At 29.1% G+C, this 21,187-nt stretch overlaps 1 protein-coding gene across 7 annotated transcripts in view; it reads left to right on the forward strand.

Moving 5' to 3' along the window:
- Nucleotides 1-21,187, forward strand: part of LOC107442127 (neuron navigator 3) — a 521,654-nt gene that overhangs the window by 164,742 nt on the left and 335,725 nt on the right. For all 7 annotated transcript variants that reach the window (XM_043039754.3, XM_087159425.1, XM_087159438.1 and 4 more), the window contains 3 exons: nt 1,357-1,429; nt 4,415-4,607; nt 5,376-5,518. In XM_043039754.3, the coding sequence (XP_042895688.3) occupies nt 1,357-1,429; nt 4,415-4,607; nt 5,376-5,518 (409 nt within the window). The remainder of the gene's footprint in view (nt 1-1,356; nt 1,430-4,414; nt 4,608-5,375; nt 5,519-21,187) is intronic.

A 21,187-nucleotide genomic window follows, 5' to 3' on the forward strand; every position in this document is an offset into this window, starting at 1 on the left:
TTTAGAGATCGAAAGCTTTGTGACAAACTTCAGTTCAAAATTTCAAGAATTTTTAACTTTTTGTAATGAAAAAAATTTAGATGTCAGGATATTATACAGCAGAACCAAATATCATCTATCTTGTTTTATCTTTTTCAAACTGATTTCTTATACAAAATTGTGTAGATGTTTTTCAAATTATGTATGACAGGATTCTGAGAACTTGTTAGAATCTAAGAGCACGTATTTGCTAGATCTAACCATAAAACGGAAATAAATAAACGGAGCATGCGATCAATGCCACACTTTCTTCTAACTTTTACAGGCACGCTTTATTGTTTCAACCCAACACCTTAGCGTGAATCATATTTTAACGGCGAACAATATATATTTCATGAAAAACAAATGTTACGACGTTTCTGCGACGCCGTTGTAAATATTGATCATTTCTTACCTTTAATGATGTATTGTAAATCACGCTGCATAACACTTCAACGTGCTGAACAAAAACATCGTTACCATATTTCAATTTTTTTTTTCAACCTTCAACTTTATGGACGAATATTTATATGTCAAAATTAACATTTTTAATAAATTTAAGGTGTATTAGTAAATATTTATTAATTTAATTTTATACCATTTCTAATCAATGTTAAGCAATGTTAATGAAAAGGTATAGAACTCAAAAAATAAAATAAAAATATAGAGAAAACATGGAAAATAATAAAGATTAATGAAAAGTGAAGAAGAAAAATTATTAAAATACAATAGTTTTTAAAAAATATTTCGAAACAAAAATTGAAAATTTATATGTATTAAAAAGCCGGAAAACAAAAACAAAAAAAAATGAAAAAATATAATCTCTTCCTCAACTCACACTATTATATCCACAAAAAGAAGTGCTTTCTAATATTGTAGCCAAAGCAAAATAAATCAATACAATAGTTTGAGGAGCACTAAATAAAATCGAAACAAAATAGAACGCATTAATTAAAAAATATATAACGCAGAAAACAGAAAATAAAATGTAAAGAAAAAAACAAAACAAAACAAAAAACGAAATCTATAAAGCGAGTAGCGAATTAAAATGAACTTACACGTACCGGAATCCATAAAGAATGATTTAAAAACAATTTTTAAATCATTCTTGAAAGATAGAAAGATAGTTAGGATATATTTAAGAATTCCAAAACATTGCAGTGTGTCATTTATGTCTTAAATCAGTGTATTTCTTTCTGAAAACTATTAAAAAATTTAAGGCAGAGTGTCATATTTTTTGCTTCGTAACTCCTGTTTGAATATGTATAGTTATCATTTTTAATTCTTTTTTAGATAGATTTTTTATGTAATGACGTAGAATTTTTCTTTCTTCTTTAGGTTGATAACATCACCTCTTGTCTTGGTTACATCGGAGAATTGGGTGTGCAACTTGATGGTGTCACCTCAAAAGGTAAAAAATAAATTATTTAAAACTGAATTATTTTGGGTGGGGTTTTATTAAACTAATTATATATCTCATTATTGCTAACGTTATTTAAACGAAACTAACTACATTTGTTCATTTTCGCTTGTTTTTATCTTTATTTCTTTCGCAGTCATTTGTATAATTAATGTTTATAAAAATCATTTTAAAATTTATAAATGTCATGCTTTATTTCTTTAAGCTTCAGTATTTATTCATTTTGATTTATTTATTTATCCTCTTTTAAGCTTATTTTTTGTCACAGAATCTTGTTGTTTCGTCATCTGTATAATTATTCTAAAAATTATTTCAAGAAATCCTTAACGTTTAACTTTTATTGCCCATCAATATTTTTACTCAAATCGTTTTTAAATCTAAAAGTCCTCAATCTTTCTTTGTTTAATCTTCTAAAACTAACATAATTTATTTATTCAATTTAATACGTAAGATTCGTCATTTCATTTGAATTAAAATTTTTAAAAAAATACACTTTTCTGAAAAGGGTTTCCGGTATTTCTAAAATGGAATATCGCTTTAATTCATCATAATTACATATTGGATTCATGAAAAAAAGTTTAATGATTTCATAAACTTTTTAAACGAAAGTACTTTTTGCTAAATCGATTTTCGGTTGAAGATTTATTCACTAATGAATAGAGTTTTCGGTAAAAAGCTAAAAATTCGGAGAGCATTTTTGTCCCATTTTGTTTAATTTTATTTAGTTCTTAAAGGAAAATGACTGTTAGGTTGCCATAATATTTGATGTAATTATTTCAACGCAACCGAGATTTTATTAGAACTGCTACTGTTTTTCTTGTTATTACATAATTATTTCCTTAGGAATAAAAATGTCTTGATTAGAGTTATGTCATAAACTTTGACAAACACTTTTTTAAAAGTGTTAAATTAATTGAGTTTTGGTGTTTATCTTCATTCTTTACATATTTAGGAAATAAAAATTATCCGGCAATTCAGTTAATTTCTTTTTTTTTTCTTTCTTCGTTTGCTGAATAAGTTAAAAGACTAGCAAATTGTCCAAAATTTTTCGAACAATGTTTTGAATTTTCTAATAACTTTCTTTTTTGGGGGGAAACAAGTTTCTTGATTATTTACGTAGTTATATTTATCTGATATGGCATGAAACATATAACACATGCATCACATTTTGATTATATTGGCAAATGAAATTTACTAAATAATATCAGTTGATACTTAGTTGTTGTTGTTGTTGTTGTCGTATGCCTTTAAGGCAAAGGAGATGCGTCTCTTCTTGTTTCCAGTGGCGCCATCTATGGAGAAGAATTTAACTTCTGTAAAACGCATACGTCACATCCAATCTATAGAGTGAACACATTAATACATCCATTCATTCATCCACAGACTGTAATTTTGACTAAAAAAATTACATTAATTTTATATGAAACAGAGAACGATCAATCTTTAACTCAGTTTCCCCAGAGGTATGATTTGTTATAGGAACATGGAGGACTTTGTGACCCGACAGATTGAACGTACACCAGTTACTATTTACTGCACTAGTTTTCGGTCAGCGGGAACCGAACTACCATTTTGACATGGGTTCAACGCCCTACCAACCAGGTTATTGAATAACGCTTTTTAGCGTTATCGAATAATAGGCTTTTCCGTAAGTGCTATAAGTTTCTAACGGTTATTTAAAACTGTTTAGACTAAGTTTTATCTACGTTTATTCAGCAACATATAAGCGGAGCGAAAAACTCCGCTTGAATATTACCATGCAGTATGGTAGTGACTTTTTTGGTAATAATTAGTAATGAAAGAAATCTTGGTAATAAAAACCGAAATCTACGGTATTTAAACCATTCATTGGTAATTTTTCGGTTCATATTTTAACGTTCTACTGAAAATCTTTGTTTTATTATTCTCATTACTACACATTTTGTGAAAAATACATAACTGAATAATAAATTTAATAGAATAAATAGAGTATGGTTTTCGTGCCATGCTCTAAACAATAATTAAACGAATACAAAATTAACAAAAGTCCAATGAGTCTGAAAAGTCTGTAATTTATTTTTCATTTCACGCTGTGTTATAACTTATTTTAATTGTAACAAAGATTTTTATGCGAAGATATTTTGTAATCCGTCACTTCATTTATGATTTCACGATATTTAATGTTACAGAGCAAGATGATATTCAGAAAATTATAACATTTTAATTTTCTAATATATTGTTTGGGGAGGGAGAAAAGAGAACAGTTAATTAATTTTTATTCCAAATATTAATTGTTTTCTAATTACGGTAAAATAATTTTTCTTAAATAATTACGAAAATACGTTGTAAGAGTAGTTAAGATGATATAAGAATAATTATGAAGAACATATTAAAAATGAAAAATATAGCATTCTGATGTATATGTGTGTTGCATGCTAAGTTCATAATTGAAATCGAAGCATCCTAGAGCGCCTAATCAATACGAAATTTCAAAATTTCGCGAAAAAAAGGAAGGCATGACTAAAGTTTCACATTTTACCTAATCATTAGAAAGAAAAAAAAATACATGATTAGATATAAATTCTAAGCATTCTAAACACAAATTCGGTGATTTGTAGATTCCATCCTGCATTTTTTACACAGCTGGAAGCACATTTACCACCCAAGTTATTTTGCTCTAGCAGGTCGAATTAGAATGTTTCACTCTTCCAAACGCTCTTTTTTATCTACATATTTATTTATTAATTTGTCTTGTGTGCGTGTGTGTAATGCATTTTAGTTATCTCAGTTTATACTTGTCTGATTTATTTTTATTGGTATTATATAGAATCCATAGGAATTATAGACATATTGCCTAATTAGCTAGTATTAGTTTATAGCACTTTAATGTATTCTTTGAGCTACTTAAAAGAATATTATAAAATAATTCTTTGAATGTGTTTTGATTAAATTTACATTTTTCCAAAAAGACAACTAATTAAAATTTTATGCTTTCAGATGTCAGAGAGGGGAATCTCAAAGTAATTTTGAGCTTATTTTTCAATTTATCAAGATTTAAACAAGCTCAAAAAAATTCCTCTAATGTCGCTTCAAAAAATTCAACCAATGCCCCTGTGACAGTAAGCAACACAAATGCTGTAGTAAAATCAAGTATGGTGGCGCCATCTTTAGGAAGTGAAATGCTCTCCAAGTAAGTCATTGCAAAGCCTTCATTATTTATTCTAAAACAGATGTATCTACCAATAAAATGTTAAACCAAAGAGACATTTTCTATAAATGGGCAAAAGTTTGGAAGAAAAACTAATTTTACGTTTGTATATTTTGAACATCATATCCAATTATGCGAAAGAAAAACGATTATATCTAAAAATATTAATTTCAGTAAAAGATTTTCTGAACACTATTACGCTTTTTTCTGAACACTATCACACTATTCTCTAAGCACATTATCTCATCATGATCATAATTTTTATTTTTCTAATCAGTTCAACGTCATATTGTTTCACTTCGTGACAATTTTTAATTAAAGAAATAAAAAAACCTCATAATCAGTGAATCTCAGATCTTACCTAAAAGAAGGAATTAAAATAATAACATATGAACTAGGGAATAATGTTAAAACTAAATAGGAATATAGAATAATATGAAAAATAATAATATAAAAATTAAAATTCCAATAACATAAAAAAAGAACAAGTTCCACATTTTATTTTGTTTTAACTTAGTTAAATTCAATAAAATATTGATTTTAATATTTTTTAATTTATAAATATGGAAAATTCTTTTTGTTCAATGTATCATTTTTTAAATTTTTTTGATGAGCATTGAAAATAAATAAAAGACCGAAAAGTAAAAATTTAATTTTTTTGGCAATAATTTGTTTTTGTCCATACATTGATACATTATAAAATTTTTGTATAATTATGCACCATAAATAATTGTTCGAGTATCTTTATAGACTTCCATCGCCTTTTCGTCCGTCTAGTGGTCGTGGAATTCCATGTCCTAGTAATAAAGATGTTGCGAGCACTAATTCATCCTCATCCAATCCGTCCGCATCAAAGAAGAATAAAGTCATGGCGCCATCTATCATTCAACAAGGTAGGTAATTTAAAATTAATTTTACAGTTTTTAATATTTAGAGTAGTAAATACAAACTGTTTTCGGCTTCAAAATAAATTATATAAAATAGAATTTGTTGCATTAGAGTTATATTTTACTTCATTTATCTAAACGAATAATATTTAGAGAGTGGAAACTTTTTAGTTTTTGAAAATTCTGTTGCGGAATAATTACAAGAGATGGCAGCATTGATCAAAATTTTAAAATGAAAACTTCAACAAGTAAATAAACTGCTAAGTTAAAATAATGAGTTTCAGGACAACTATCTCTATAACTGAATAAAAAGATGGATTATTTTCTGTTTAAAAATATTCTTTAACAAAAATAAACTAATTGAAATCAAATTAATGCATAATTTTAAATGCGTATGAAATAAGCCTGTATATATATATATATATATATATATATATATATATATATATATATATATATATATATATATATAACAAATTTCCTTCAGTTATAGATTTTGAGGTTAAGGTTAATCATTTCAAGGTTAAAAAATAAAAGATAAATAAACGATTGTGATTATGGAAAAAAAGAGATTTAAAAGCTTCTCAAACATTTTAAATTTCATACAGAGAAAAATGGAAGAATGAAATGAATACTTTTTCAATATTCGAAAAATAATTAATTGCATTATTAAAGATTTAGAGAAAGATTATGATTTTAAAGATTCTTGTGTTGAGGTAACTTTCAAGCAACGGGCTTTCCTGCAATTTTCTTGTCATTATCTAATGAAAAAAAATAGAAATCCGTTCATAAATTCCGTTTTTTTTTTTTTTTTTTTTTTTTTTTAAACTTGAAAAACATGTTATTTATTTAGCGATCTGACAGTAAGTGGATTTAGTCAGAAAGTACCGGTTCTTTAAATTTCTTAATTTTAAATTTGGTTCTCAAAAACATTAAAATTTGTACGCAATTAACTGGAAAATTATTTTCAATGTACGCCAAACAAAACTTTCTGAATTCTGCTTCCTTAATGCATGAAGAGTTTATATATTTGACATTCAGTATATGTTCATTAATGAGATTGCTGAAAAAAATAAGGGATTCGTAACAAATTATGTAAAGATAGTGATCAACAATAATAAACTAATCCCGTTAATCGAAACTTGATTCCTTTTTTTTAATTTAATGTACCTTTTTTTTATTTAGTGTATTTAGTGTATTTACTTTAATTTATTTAGTGTTTTTTTTATTTAGTTTTTATTATTTAGTGTTTATTTAGTGTAGTTTTTTGATTTAGAGTAGTTTTTTTATTTTGAGTAGTGTGTTTTATTTAGTGTTTGCTAAATATTTTGTTAGAGTTCCGGTTATTAATTTTTATCCAATCCAATTATTACCCATTATTTTTTCCAAATAATATATAATTATACCGTTACAATCACGAATCCGGATGGAGAATGTTAAAAATTCTTATCCTGTTGTTGACCTACAAAAAATCATTTACTGGATAATTATTGCAATTAAAAAAATTGGCATTTAATTAATTAATATCATCTTTACTCATTACTTATTATTAATATTAAATATCTCCAGTAAATTGTTTACATTACGTATCTTCATTCCCTTAATTAGTAACGTTTCAAATGTTATAATTTTCGGATGAATAGTTTTAGATATCTATAGAGAACAGTTCAGAATAGATGAACTTCAAAAACTTAACATATTATATATGAGATGAAGATTTCCCATAAATTTTTTGTTACGAAATGATTATTTTCCCCTTTCAAAACACGTGAGAACCATTGTGGATTGATGATGTTGTTTACAGAAACGGAATAAGAATGTATGACTCAAAAGTGCGTTCCCAAGAATATTATTCAAAACAACTGCCTAGTTTCGCAATTACGGTTACAATGGCAATGTCATGATATTTCCAAATAACAACAACTATGAGTTTTTTATTGAAATGAGTTAAGATTAAAAAGCTCTGAATTGTGTTGAAACTTTACCTGAAACACGAAACGTAAGAAGATAGTTAAAAAAGAACAGTTGCATAAAAGGTAAATTTAGAATAAAATAGCATTGAAGATAGAGAAGCTATTTAGAAAAATAAGAACCACGAGAAAGGACAGAGAAACGATAGAAACGTAACGAAATTTATTTTGTATTTCTCAAATTTATAATTTAAAATATTATCGTCTGCGAAAGCGAGAGCGTGTTGGTGAAAAATTTACATAACATAACAACATGAGGTTTTACTATTTTGTCTTTACTTTTTACCTTCATTTAAAAAAAGTTTCCAGTTTTGGAATTGTTTGTGAACAACACGGTCAGAATTTTCATTTTGAAATTAAGGTAAAATAATCGGCAAACAGTCTGACCATCCGATTAACCATAAAGTTTAAGTTAGAAACATTTATTTTTACTTTTATTTATTTATTTTTATTTTTACAGTTTTGAGTCTGTTTACAACTATACGGTTTTGTAACCATTTACAACTAGAATAGTTTCTAAACCGTAAAAGTGAAACTTAAACGGACGTTGGTTTAAAAAGCGTGAATACAAAACTATACGGTTTTGTAACCATTTACAACTAGAATAGTTTCTAAACCATAAAAGTGAAACTTAAACGGACGTTGGTTTTAAAAGCGTAAATACAAAACTATACGGTTTTGTAACCATTTACAACTAGAATAGTTTCTAAACCATAAAAGTGAAACTTAAACGGACGTTGCTTTAAAAAAGCGTGAATACAAAACTATACGGTTTTGTAACCATTTACAACTAGAATAGTTTCTAAACCATAAAAGTGTAACTTAAACGAACGTTGGAGCTCTGTGGGTGTGAGCCATTCCTTGAATGATAGTTATGTATTTGAATTGTCCGGGATCATCGATTGAAGAGGGCAGAATACTGGAAACTCTTCATGTACTGAAGAAATGAAATTGTAGTGTCAATTTTGGGATTCGAACCCCTGTTCCGACGGTCATGATATTAACTGATTAGCCCTCTAAACTGCAGTGTGGTGTGTACTTAACTGCACGAAACAAAATAGCTTTATAAGGTCTGCATAATTGGCTCGGATACGACTCTGATTATTTAACCGTATTGGAAGTAAAAACAATCAACAAACGTTTTTCCTTACACTTAACAGTTTGAATATAAGCTTCTTTATGATTATGTCACTGTTTTGGTTGAATACGTTAAAATAGAAATATTTAAGTCAACTTGATCACTAGACCGAACCCTATTGCAAACCACAATACACGTTTACTTTATTATTATTGTTATTATTATCATTGTTATTATCATTTATTATTATTATTATTTATGAGTATTACAATGCGTCGATCTCTCTCTCTCTCTCTCGATTTCATGTGGTTTCATTTTACCAAACTTTATGCGCAACTACTCTCGCTTTTTGATAGATACCGGTAGCTTTTTAGTCTTTACTTTTTTACTCTATTGATTATTGACATTTTCTGCATTCCAGAAAATAACGATGATCAGCGGTCAACGAATCTCAGTCATTAGGTTAGTACACGCCTAAAAAATCGTAAGTGGTTCGTTTGCGACCGCTGCTGTTTGATAATTTTTTTAGAATTCTTTTTTCTACTTTTAATTTTGTTATGCATTAAGTTGGTGAGTTTATTTTTGAGATATGGGACCAGATAGATCCCATAAATACTTCTTGAGTTGTGAATAAAAGAGAATATCTTCATATTAACGATATTTTTGTTTTTATTGTTTTAATTAAGAATCTGAAGCTCTAACCCACAGTTCAAACTGGATCGTTTTCAATACTAATTCAGGTGAATATCACAAATAAGGAGAGTGCAAACTGACTAACCTGACACGGTCTCAAAAGTCAGAGTTGAAGCAAGAAGAAAACGATGCCAAGGCCTAAAATTTCCGAGGTTGAAAAAGCCAAAACCAAAGAGTGTAGACTGGGATAACTTAAGCGTTACACACAAACGGAAAAAACGAAAGGATTCCGTTCGCAAACGCAAGCATAAAGCCCGTCCCTCACAAAAGTACCAAAATGGTTGAGAATATTGAACCCTACCGAAGACCGAATGGTGACTCTCCGAACCCCTTTCATGCAAATACGAGAATTGAGTGTTGATCACCAGTTAGGGATAAAAGGATCTATTGTCAACGTACCCAATAACTTGCACAAGACCGTAGACTGTCTTACACGCAATATGAATGATTCATTCAATATTCATATAAAATTGAAAATAAAACCTAGCTTTCAAATTATATTTCATGAATGAACTTCTGAATCCGAAACGGGTGTATGATGCAGCTTACAATCTCCATCAAGCACCATTGTAGCAATCCGAAAATGTTAATATTGATCTCGATTGGCTGTTCAATGTCAATTCAGTCATCAAAAGAATTTACACAGAATGTGTCTGAGCTGCATATTTAAATATGTCTGTGAAATTGTGTACCAAGCAGTTCAGGATTAACATTTAAAGATGTCCAAGATGAAAACACAAGAAAGTTTCTTTTCCAAAAAATTAGACAACAACCATTTTGCCAAACCTGTGAACCTGTTTTCTTCATTTTGTAGTGAATCGATTTTATTTTTATATTGCATATTTTCATATTTTGGTCATGAAACAAAATCAACTGGAAATATTTATGTACCAAAAAGCTACCCAAAAAAGAATTTGAATAGAATCTCTAACATTTCAAATTAAAAACTCTGGCCAACGAGGGTAAATTAAATTATGTTTCATTTATTTCTTTTTTAGTTCAGCTTTCTTTTCTGAAATAGATGTAACAAACTCCGTCATTGCTACATGACTCACTCATTACATACTCTATATCTTGTTGTTGTTTCTAATGCAACTTGCCACACGGGCAAGCCTGCTTGGGGAAACCGAGTAAATTTAAGGCAGAGTGTGCGTTTCTTGTTTTTCAGTGGCGCCATCTATGACCAAGAATTTGACTTCTGTCACACCATGCTTCGCATCCGTTTTATAGGGCGGACCCATTCATACATCCATTCATTCATCCACAGATCGTAATTTTGACCTGAATGAGAGAACGATCAATCTCCAATCCAGTAACCCCAGAGGTATTGATTTGTTATAGGAACATAGAGGACTTTTGCGACTCGATAGATTTAACGTGCATCAGTCACTTTACTACATATTTCGACCGGCGGGGTTCGAACCCACGAACTCTCGGACGTGGTCCCAGCGTCCGACCGACCGGGATATCCCGGCCCTCTATCTCTTGATGGGTAACTTCCTTTTTTTATAATACTTTGACTCCTGAGAAGTTAAAAAAAAATAGTTTTGTACATACCTGATCATTATCATTTATTTTTAACGAAATTTTAACATTATTTGTGATGATTTAACTTCTTTTATTCGAATTAGATGTATCCTTTTCATGATCTCAATTGGCATTACTTATTTCTTTCTTTAACTTCGATATCCCTCCTTTTAAGTAAAAGACTAAATCCCCTCAACGATATCATGATTAAAGTAATTGCCCTTATAATGAACGAGAAATATGCGGAAACTTAATTAAACTTAGTCTCTAAAGACGCCGGATATAAAAGAGAGATATTAACTCGATTAATGTCCATAAAGTTCTTTCCACTTTCACCAAAGGAAAGGGAAGAAGAAGAAAAAAAAACTAAGTTTTCTTAAGAGATTCTATTTAGCATGAAGAGAAAAAAAGAATAACAAGGTAAGAGTAGGGGAAAAGAGGCGGGAAAATATATGCTTGCCTTCACAAAATGGTGTCTTTTTTAATTAAAGATGGCGTTAAAAAAAATAATCCCATCTCCTTGAATCTTAAGATCTACTTTGAACTAGATAAAATATAAAAACAAACTCTATCATCAAAGGTAAGAGACATTTTTTTTTTTCAAAAAACCTTTCTGAGAATTTATCATCGGAGTTATTAATTTTGCACAAGAGATGGCGCTAATGAGTGTCGCAATTTATTACTTTCGTAATCATTTATGTTAAAAATGAAATAAATAAATAAAATAAAATAAAAAACGTTTTTCAAGTTTTATATATTTTTGATGTATTAGAGTTATATTAGATGTATTAGAGATTTTTATCATATTTTTCTTTTATGGTTTTATTTAAGGAATATACGTAAAGCTTTTGGGAGTGATTTAAAGAAAATAACATTAATAATATCATAAGCAATAATAAGTTTTGTTTATCTGATTTTGAATATAAAATTTTATTTTAATTAATATACTTTGTTTAGTTATACACATTTATATTTATTTAGTAAATTGCTTAAACTTGATAAATATCATAGATATATACTTTTATATTGATTTCAGCATCTACCAAATGGCTAATTATTCTCTTAAGCACGAGGGATACACATACATTTTAACGACCTGTTGACGTAAATAATCATCCAAAATAACGTGCACATTTTTACCGAATAAAATGTTTTTGGTACACTGTAAAAAATGGCTACTCAAACTTCACGAAGCTTTCTTCGTTTGTGACGAAATTACTTTCTGATGTATGCTCCGAGTGAATATTTCGTCAAAGTGACGAAATAACTAAAGTGACGAAATAACTTGTCACTTCTTCAAGGAAGCGAATTTCGTCATTCTTTTTTTTTATTATTATTATTATTTAGAAATTATTATTTCGGAAAAGAAGAAAATACCTCGTGATGTCCAACTTTTCTAATAATCATTTTATCGTAGACAACATACATCTGAGTCAATGGCACCTTAATAACATAAGAAAGACAAAATAGTACAGTAAGATAAATTTCCCCTCTACCCGAAGCGGAATTTGAACCCGGGTTCTTCCTGGTACGAGACAAACTGTACATCCCCGTTAGCTTATTTTATTTAGTAATTTTTCGATCGTATAGTCTTCTCCTAGTTTTATACTAATTAATAATCTCCCACAATTGCACTACGATGAGGTTTCGAGTAGAGGATACTTTTTCGTCATATATTTGAGAGTTCCCGTTTTGTCACAAATCACGTGATTTCGTGACGAAATAATTCTCATAATTAACGAAATATAGCTCAAAGATTTGTTGAATCGTCAAAAATGAGAATTTTATTTCTGAGAGTGTAAGATACAGTTTTACCTTTTTCTGTGTATATTTACGTAAATTTCTCGTTTTTTCTTATTATTACTAGGTTTTGCTATATTTCTAGTTTTTAATTTTAAGTAAATTTTAGCATGCTGTTGGACGTAAATATTCCGTCAGTAATTTAAATAAAAAATAACTTATGAAATATAGCTCAAAGATTTGCTGAATCGTCAAAAATGAGAATTTTATTTCTGAGAGTGTAAGATACAGTTTTACCTTTTTATGTATGTATTTACGTAAATTTCCCGTTTTTTTTTATTACTAGTTTTTGCTATATTTTGACGTTTTAATTTTTAATTTTAAGTAAATTTTAGCATGCTGTTGGAAGTAAATATTCTGTCAGTAATTGAAATAAAAACAAAAATCTTTACAATTAGAGGCCGATTCATTAGGAAAAATTGCTTGATTATGTTAAATATTAACCATTATAAGTTGGACACTTTCAATGACATTATTTTAAATGCCAAGTGATGCTAAGTACGGTTAATTTTTCCTTTTATGAGTTGAACTTCTTTTTTTAATGTAATAATGTAAAGCCATCGGATATGACAATAAGATATAATAAAAGCCATGGTGGTTTCAGGGGATAGAGCATTTGCTTCCCAACGAGGTGAACCGGGTTCGTATCACAGCGATGGGTGGTCGGAATGAATTCCACCCTTAGCTCGCACCGACAAAATTGCGTCGGTATGAATTCCACCCTTAGCTCGCACCGACAAAATTGCCTACGAAAAATATTCACAGTGGTAGACGAATCACGGGTAAGAGTCCCCTTGCTGCCTGGTTAACATTGGGAAGCTTTCATGGTTTTCCTCTCTATGTAACGCTGTTCCGAATTAGTTAATTTCATCCAAAAAGTCCTCTTCGAAGGCAAGTTTCTTCCAATGCTTATTACAGGAGTTCCCTTGTGTTCTGGATCGGGTTCAAAATTATTAGGCTACAGTGTTGAAAATTGGTAGTCGTAAACTCGAAATGCGGTCAACTCGACTATTCAATTACGGCAATAAAATAAAAAAAATAATGAAAAATGAATCAAAAAAATTTCATTATTTCAAATTTTTTAATTTTTTTGTTATATGTTTTTTTTTTAGTTTTTCGTATGCCCTCAATTTAGAATTTTCGGTTAACATTTAGATTCGCCAATCAGATATAATATTTTTAGCCCTTTGCGAAGAAAGTTTATTCAATTATTTTTCAATAGTGACCAAAATAACAAAAAATGACTGTTTCAAAATCAGTAGCAAATTTATTAAAAAAGAAATTTATGCAGCCTCTTACATATCAAATATATTTTGATTCTCTTACAAAGCTTCTATTACCCGTCTGTAACAGTGTGAAATCGAACTTCAGAATATCCTAGAAAGAAACCTCCTTAAAATTTCCCGCTATTGTACTTGTAAGTTTCAAATTTAAATCTGCTTCACTTACAAAAAAAAACGAGCATTTTATTTATTTGCTACAAAAGGAAGCATTTGCCTAATCCTAAAACGAAAATTCTAGAGAATTTTCGCGAATTTAAAATAAGTGTGGAACAGGCAATTTAGGAAAAACTAACAACGACGAATCGAACGTGATCTCCGAAAATTTTCCTTCGTGTTTTTTATGCGTTGTCCTTGTCTTACACATTACAATGTGAACGTGTCTGCCATCTAAACGGATCCATTACAGCATTCCGTTTCCATAGCAACGCATCCATTTCAAATCCTGCATTGAGGATACATGCGGGGGATGAGCTGCTTCTCTCCTGCATATTAGAAAGGAGGGAGAAGGACTGTTGTCACAAAAATTTCACCAATTTCCATGCTATTTGGCTCTTTTCTTCGTGAGAATTGCGATTTAGCAGGAATGTCAATTTGCAAATACATACATCTATGTCAGATGGGATTTCCATCTGAAATAGAAGAACTACTGAAACAACAAAGGCGTGAAAAGATATTTTTTCTTCCTTCAAATTCGCTAATAAATGCATGCGTGCTTTATCAACGTATGTGTAATTTTAATTGTAGGAAATAATTAATGTTCCGTGTTTTAAGTAAGGCATTTTTTTAAATTTAACTTCTGTATCAAATATTATTTTCTGTATTATTCAAATTTATTCTTGTATTTTGTCGATTTTATTCGTAAAAATTATTATTTGAGATGTTACTTAAAATTTATTTATTGATAAGAAGTAGTTTTATTTTTAACATACAAGTAAAATGTATACTTTCAATGGAAATAAATGGTTAACTTTTAGTATTAAAATGAGATAGAAATATTTTAAGAGATTTCACTTTAATGTCGGCAATAAGCCTTCTGTAAATTATTTTCAAAAAAGGCCAATTTTTTCAACAATTTTTTTCTTTTATTTTTTGGTTTAATTCACTATTTTCTTTTCAATCGTTCGGTTATTTGTAGCTAAAATTTAAGTGATACATTTAAAAACGCTAACATGATTCCATCTTAATTAAAATAATTTTTAACAAAATTAAGATTAAAACGCCTTAACTGTATAATTATAAATGCAATTATTACATTAATATAAAAGGAAAAAAAATATGACAGGAATACCAAATTATAAATTGTAGTATGTCATCTCTTTTAGCAAGAATTATCCGTTTCTATTTAGGGCAGCTAAATATTTTTGCATCTGATTGGTTAAAAAGAAATGTTGATTATTTTTTTAAAAAAGTGTTACGGTGATGGATTGCACTTAACAATTATTACTTTTTTATGATTAAAAATTAACAAATTTAGTTTTGTATTATGACAATGTATGAAATATCTTTAACATTAATTAGACTTAGATATACAGATTGATAATGACGAAATATTGTGATCAGCCTAATTATTGTGATCGAATATTGTGATCAATTATGTAAAATTGTTCTATCTTTATATCCGGATTAATTACCCGATTTCGATTTTCATATTGTTGGAGCCAGCAAGCCCATATAATATGAATTTTTGAATGCAATACAAAGCGATTTTGTTCTGTAAATATAATGCTTTTTTCTAAAAATAAGACTAAAAGGTTTCCTTTTCTCATGTAATTAAGGTAATAAAAAAATTAAAATAAATTAACCAAGTACATTGATAAATAAATAAATAAGATAGGCAGAAACAATTAGCCGAGAATTAAATAATTTTATTTACTTCCTGAAGTTTAGAAAAAGAAATGCGATCTTAGTCATTAAAAAGATATATATATATATATATATATATATATATATATATATATATATATATATATATATATATATATATATATATATATATATATATATATATATATATATATATATATATATATATATATATATATATATATATATATATATATATATATATATATATATATATATATATATATATATATATATATATATTATGTACTTAATTTAGAATTTTCAGCTCAATTTTGCAACTTTAAATTTTTTTTCTTCAAATATTTAACACTTTTTGATAAAAAAAAATTTTATCGACGTGTGGATAGATTTTTCAAGTTCTTTTTTTTTTTTTTAAGAATTTGCTTATTAATTTGATTACTTTGGAAATGTTATGAACCTCCAAAAGTGTAATAATAAGTAAGATTTTAATATCCTGAAACGTACATTTAAAATAACTCTGGTCAAACTTCCTAAATTTGATAAACATTTTTTGCACCATTTTTGTTTCTTTGTTTTCATTTTGTTCTCCTACAATCCTATGGAAACTGAAATTACAAAGGCTGCTGGGAAAATTTAAAAATCAATATTTGCTTGGTCTAAGAAGCTTTCACAATATTCCATGAAATACAGAATACATCGATTGTACCAAAGATAATGAAAAAAAAAGAAAGAAATATTTTGCGATGCAACCTACAAATGAAAAACTGCTCATCTTTTCCCGTCTCCCTGGCTGCCATATACATTTTAGCCTCTTCCGCTGAACTACACACTCCCCCCCTTTCCCCAGGGAACGCTTGGAAAATGTTTTATAGCTCTGTGTATAGACACGATTTGTACTATAATGTAATATGTTACCCGGCGTGAATTTATGGTGCAACTAGTTTGACTCAGAACTAGCTCCTTAAATTCAAGATAAAATATGAGAAAGTAAGAGTTCGTAAAGTTAAGAACTTATTGCAGTTCCATGTACCTGAGATGATTTTTAATTATGAATTGTGCTAAGAATTTAAAATTTATAGAGCTACAAAATTATTTTGAATTATAAATTGTGTATAGTATTTAAGCATTATGGTGCTTTAGAATTATTGTACATCATAAACAGTGGAAAGTATTTAAACGCTACACTCCTTTAGAATTATTTCGAATCATTAATTGTGCCAAGTATTTAAATTCGATGATGCATGTGAAAACTATAAGATTTAAGTGAAAAAAAATTTATCTCGTGTTTTTTAGAATGTAATGAATTATTTATAAAACTATTAATTGCTGAAAAAATTAAAAACTATAAAAAAACTTAGAATCTTATTATTCAAATCATGAATTCAATTTTATATGTAACAATTAAAATAAGCGCTGTTGTTAGTAAACCCAGAATCAGGAAGTGAATTCATTGGGTAAAACACTGGTTAAACATGTGGGCACTGTTGATTGAAGCGTTAACATTGCAGTTTAAAACGTAAAACAGTCAAAGCTCACAAAATGGTAAAGAATTGCTGAAACTTAAGCTAAGTATTTTTCTGTGCAACGTGAATTATTTCATTTTAATAGAAAAATAATAAAAAATAAATAATAATTTAGAAGCTTTATTTAATAAAATAACACGTTTTCGAAGAAAATAATTTTATTTTTATCAGACATAAGTAAATTTTTAAAAAATGCATGGTGCATCAACCTATGGGGAGAGGGAATTTTCAGTGATGATAGAAATTGATTATCAGCGCGTTTTAGGCTTAACAAAAATTAAATTATTTTCGTAAACTTCTTGAAACACGATGTTTTTAAATTTCATTATTTTATTTTATTGCTTTCAGTTCTGTGTCTGTCAATTTGTATGTGGTTCAAAGTGTATGGAATTTTCATTGGAGTCAAATTTTCCTTGCATCAGTTCGGAAACATTTATAATTTAAATTGATCTTCAGTGACAAATATCTTTTTAAAATTTAAGCACTCAACTAGTCAGACTATTTCAAAATTTCGATTGGCATTAAATGACTAATTGAACATTGAAACAATCACAATAAAATGGCATGAGATAAATTCTGTTTGTGGGGAACAGAAAACAATTTAAGTTTTTATTATCACTCAATAGATAGTTCAATTTTAAACATTCAAATAGTCGGAAGGTAGTCGTGGTTTGGCGATAATACGACGATACAATCTGCTTGTAACGGCTAGGAAATGATTGAAAATTTCTATTGTCATTTCAAGCACAAAACTACGATTAAAATTTGAACATTCTTAAAAGATGGAAAGTAGAAAACAATTTTGCTGGACGATAGATTCCCTATGACGATAAAAGGACGATTGCTTGTAGCCATTAGAAAGTAATTAAAACGTGAACTTAACAAACGATTTGAGAGCTCTAACTAGCCGGTAAGTAGTCCGAATTTCGATTGCAAGATTCCACCCTCGCACACATAAACGAGGTAACAAAAAACTAACGTTAAAGAGTAAATAGATTTAAGATATCTATTTTAATTAAATTAGAATTGTTATAAAATAGCTATTTTTCCACTTGAATGAGCGTTTTTATGCGCGAAATTTATTTTTTCTTTCTAATAAGCATTTCAGTTTGTTAATAATGCCATGTTCCCTAAAAAAAAAATAATTTCTCACGCGTCAGGATTTTTCAATAAAGTTATTTCATACGATACCATTATTTACCCAGCAAGACCACTTCCGGCAGCCAAGAAAAACAGAAAGTGTTTTTTTATTCATTAATGAGCTAAACTGCAGAACAAACATTTTTATGATCATCAGTTCTCCCTTGAGCCTCACCCTCCAAAAAAAAAAAAACGTAATAAGAAATCTGATTTATTTTCTCTCATTGCTGGATAAGTTATTTCCAGAGAAAAATCACGCCCAACGCTTTTGCGATCTAACAACAATGGTTTACACAAAAGAGAGGCGGAGGATTTTTTTTGAGAACATCAAACTACCATTAGGAGTTTCTTTTACCTTTTTTGAGCTTTATTTTCCTATTTTTAAGGGTTTCCTTTTGATGGTGAACTTTGTTTAGTTGAACATTACTTGATTGCTTTTGGAGGGGGTGGGGGGTTGGAAAAAATCTTAAACGTTTTTCTTTGGCTAACACTTCATTTCATCGGACTCCTTATAAGAGAGTTTGAGATTAGATTGCTTTAAAACATAAATCAAGGTAGCCATAAATATAATCTGTAAACTTTGGAATTAACTTCAGCTAATTATATTTTATTAACTTCATAAAAGTATTCCTTGAAAAACAAACATTAAAGTTAATATTAAAATAGTTTCTGTACACTGAGAGAAAAATTCGTGTTAATTTAACATACTGTATAGTAATGACATTTCGGGGGGAGGAAAAAACCAAAATATAGCAGTATTTAAACTATGCATTTGGTAATTTTTCCGTTCATATGGTAACGGCTTACTGGAAATTTCGGTTTTTGAAACTTTAGTTTGTATTACCACACTTTTAATAAAAAATATGAAACTGAAAATTAAATTTTACCTAATAAATGGTTTTTATGCCACGCTCTAAGGAATCATGATAAAATTGCTAAATTTTGCGGCATTTACCGAATTTCATTACATATTATGACACTATATTTTAAGGGTAGTTTAACCAAAATCATTATCATAACGCTTTGTTAAAAATTACCAAGCTTTTGGTGTTTCCATGGAGCCAGAAAAACGGTAAATTTAATCATATTCTGGTAGTTTTGACCATGCTTTTTTCACAGTGTAGCTATTATAAATTAATAAATAAATGTTACTAATTGAAAGAAGATTAAAAATAAGTGTAAAAGTTAATATATGTGATCAAACAAAAACTTTACATTGAACTGTACCATAATGAGCACCTCTAAAATACAGAGGAACATCTGGGATCAAAGAGGTAAAAGTACCACAATATCTTGACAAATGGCATGATGAGGTCAACAATATAGAGTAGTACACATTGATATGTTGCTTCAAACTGATAGATAAGTCCGTTATCAAGAATACAAGAAATCATCAATTGCTGCACATTGTTGGAATCTTTGGCATAAATGTAATTTTGAAAATGCCAAAATTATTTCCACAGCAGTCACATCAACTCATCTTGATGCAATGGAATCTTGTTTTATCATACGCTGATTTTCTTGTTAACATTAGTTCCTCGCCGTGTCTCTACACCACGTGGAAATGCAGCTTAGCCTGAATCGCCCCTCTTGGCACTGAGGTTGTTTTTCTTTTCTATTTTTTTCTCTCTTGATTACTGAGGCTTTTCTAATTTTGTTTTCACTTTTATTCTTCTGTTTTTCATTGACAACTTTCCATTTTTTTTATTTCAAATCACTTTTTTTTCTCCTCATCCACGTCTGGCAAATATTGAAATGAGTGCCTGTTTTTGAGTACTTGAAACTTGTCGACTGTTATTTCTATTTTGTATATTTGTGATGGGAATGAACTTTTTAATCAAGTAATCATTGTTGTTGTTGTTTCTAATGGCACTTACAACACGGGCAAGCCTGCTTGGTGAAACCGAGAGATTTAAGGCAGAGTGTGCGGCGTTTCTAGTTTTTGAGTGGCGCCATCTATGGCCAAGAATTCGACTACTGGCACACCATACGTCGCACCCGTTTATAGGGCGGACCCATTCATACATCCACTCATTCATCCACAAATCGTAATTTTGAACTGAATCAGAGAACGATCGATCTCCAATCCAGTACTCCTAGTGCTATTGATTTGTTATGGGAACATGGAGGACTTTTGCGACTCGACAGATTTTACGCGCATCAGTCACTTTACTGCACGGGGAGTCTTCGGCTGGCGGGGTTCGAACCCACGAACTCTCGGACATGGGCCCAGCGCCCTACCGACCCGTCAAGTAATCATTGTTCCACTAAGTAACAAGAAGTTGTGTTAACTGACCATAAATATATAAAAAGTATTAAATTCTGTAGCAAACAACATGCTCAACATTCAGTATGATTTTCTCCTCTAGCCATGTTTTTAGTAATCAATAATAATTTATATTATATTTATTTTTATTGAAGCATCTTATTTACGAAAGGTATACTTCTCTTTCAAATTTCTAACACAGAATCTAAAGTTAGTTTAGATGTTTGTATAGCTTACAAAATAAAATATAGAAAATGCTTTGAAGGATTTGGTAAGGATAATATACTGAGAAAAAAAGTAATAAAAGTAAAGAATGTCTGAAAGTGATGAAAGTTCTTTTCACTTTAGAAAGAAGCTTACCCCCGGAAACAAATAAAAACTGAAGTCCCTCAGCTTTTATCTTTCTTTGACATCATGGATAGTCTCTAATATTTCATGCTCAGCTATTTTCTCTACCTCAGTAACTTCTTTTGAAACCTGGCAACGTATCTCACGATTACGTGTTGAGATGAAATTTATAAGAACGATAGGTAATTTATTTTCTACGCTTTCCCCTTGTGTTCTGTTC

This window comes from Parasteatoda tepidariorum, chromosome 1 (genome assembly GCF_982258835.1).
Source record: "Parasteatoda tepidariorum strain Cologne lab strain chromosome 1, Ptep-v5.0, whole genome shotgun sequence".
Lineage (NCBI taxonomy): Eukaryota > Metazoa > Arthropoda > Arachnida > Araneae > Theridiidae > Parasteatoda > Parasteatoda tepidariorum.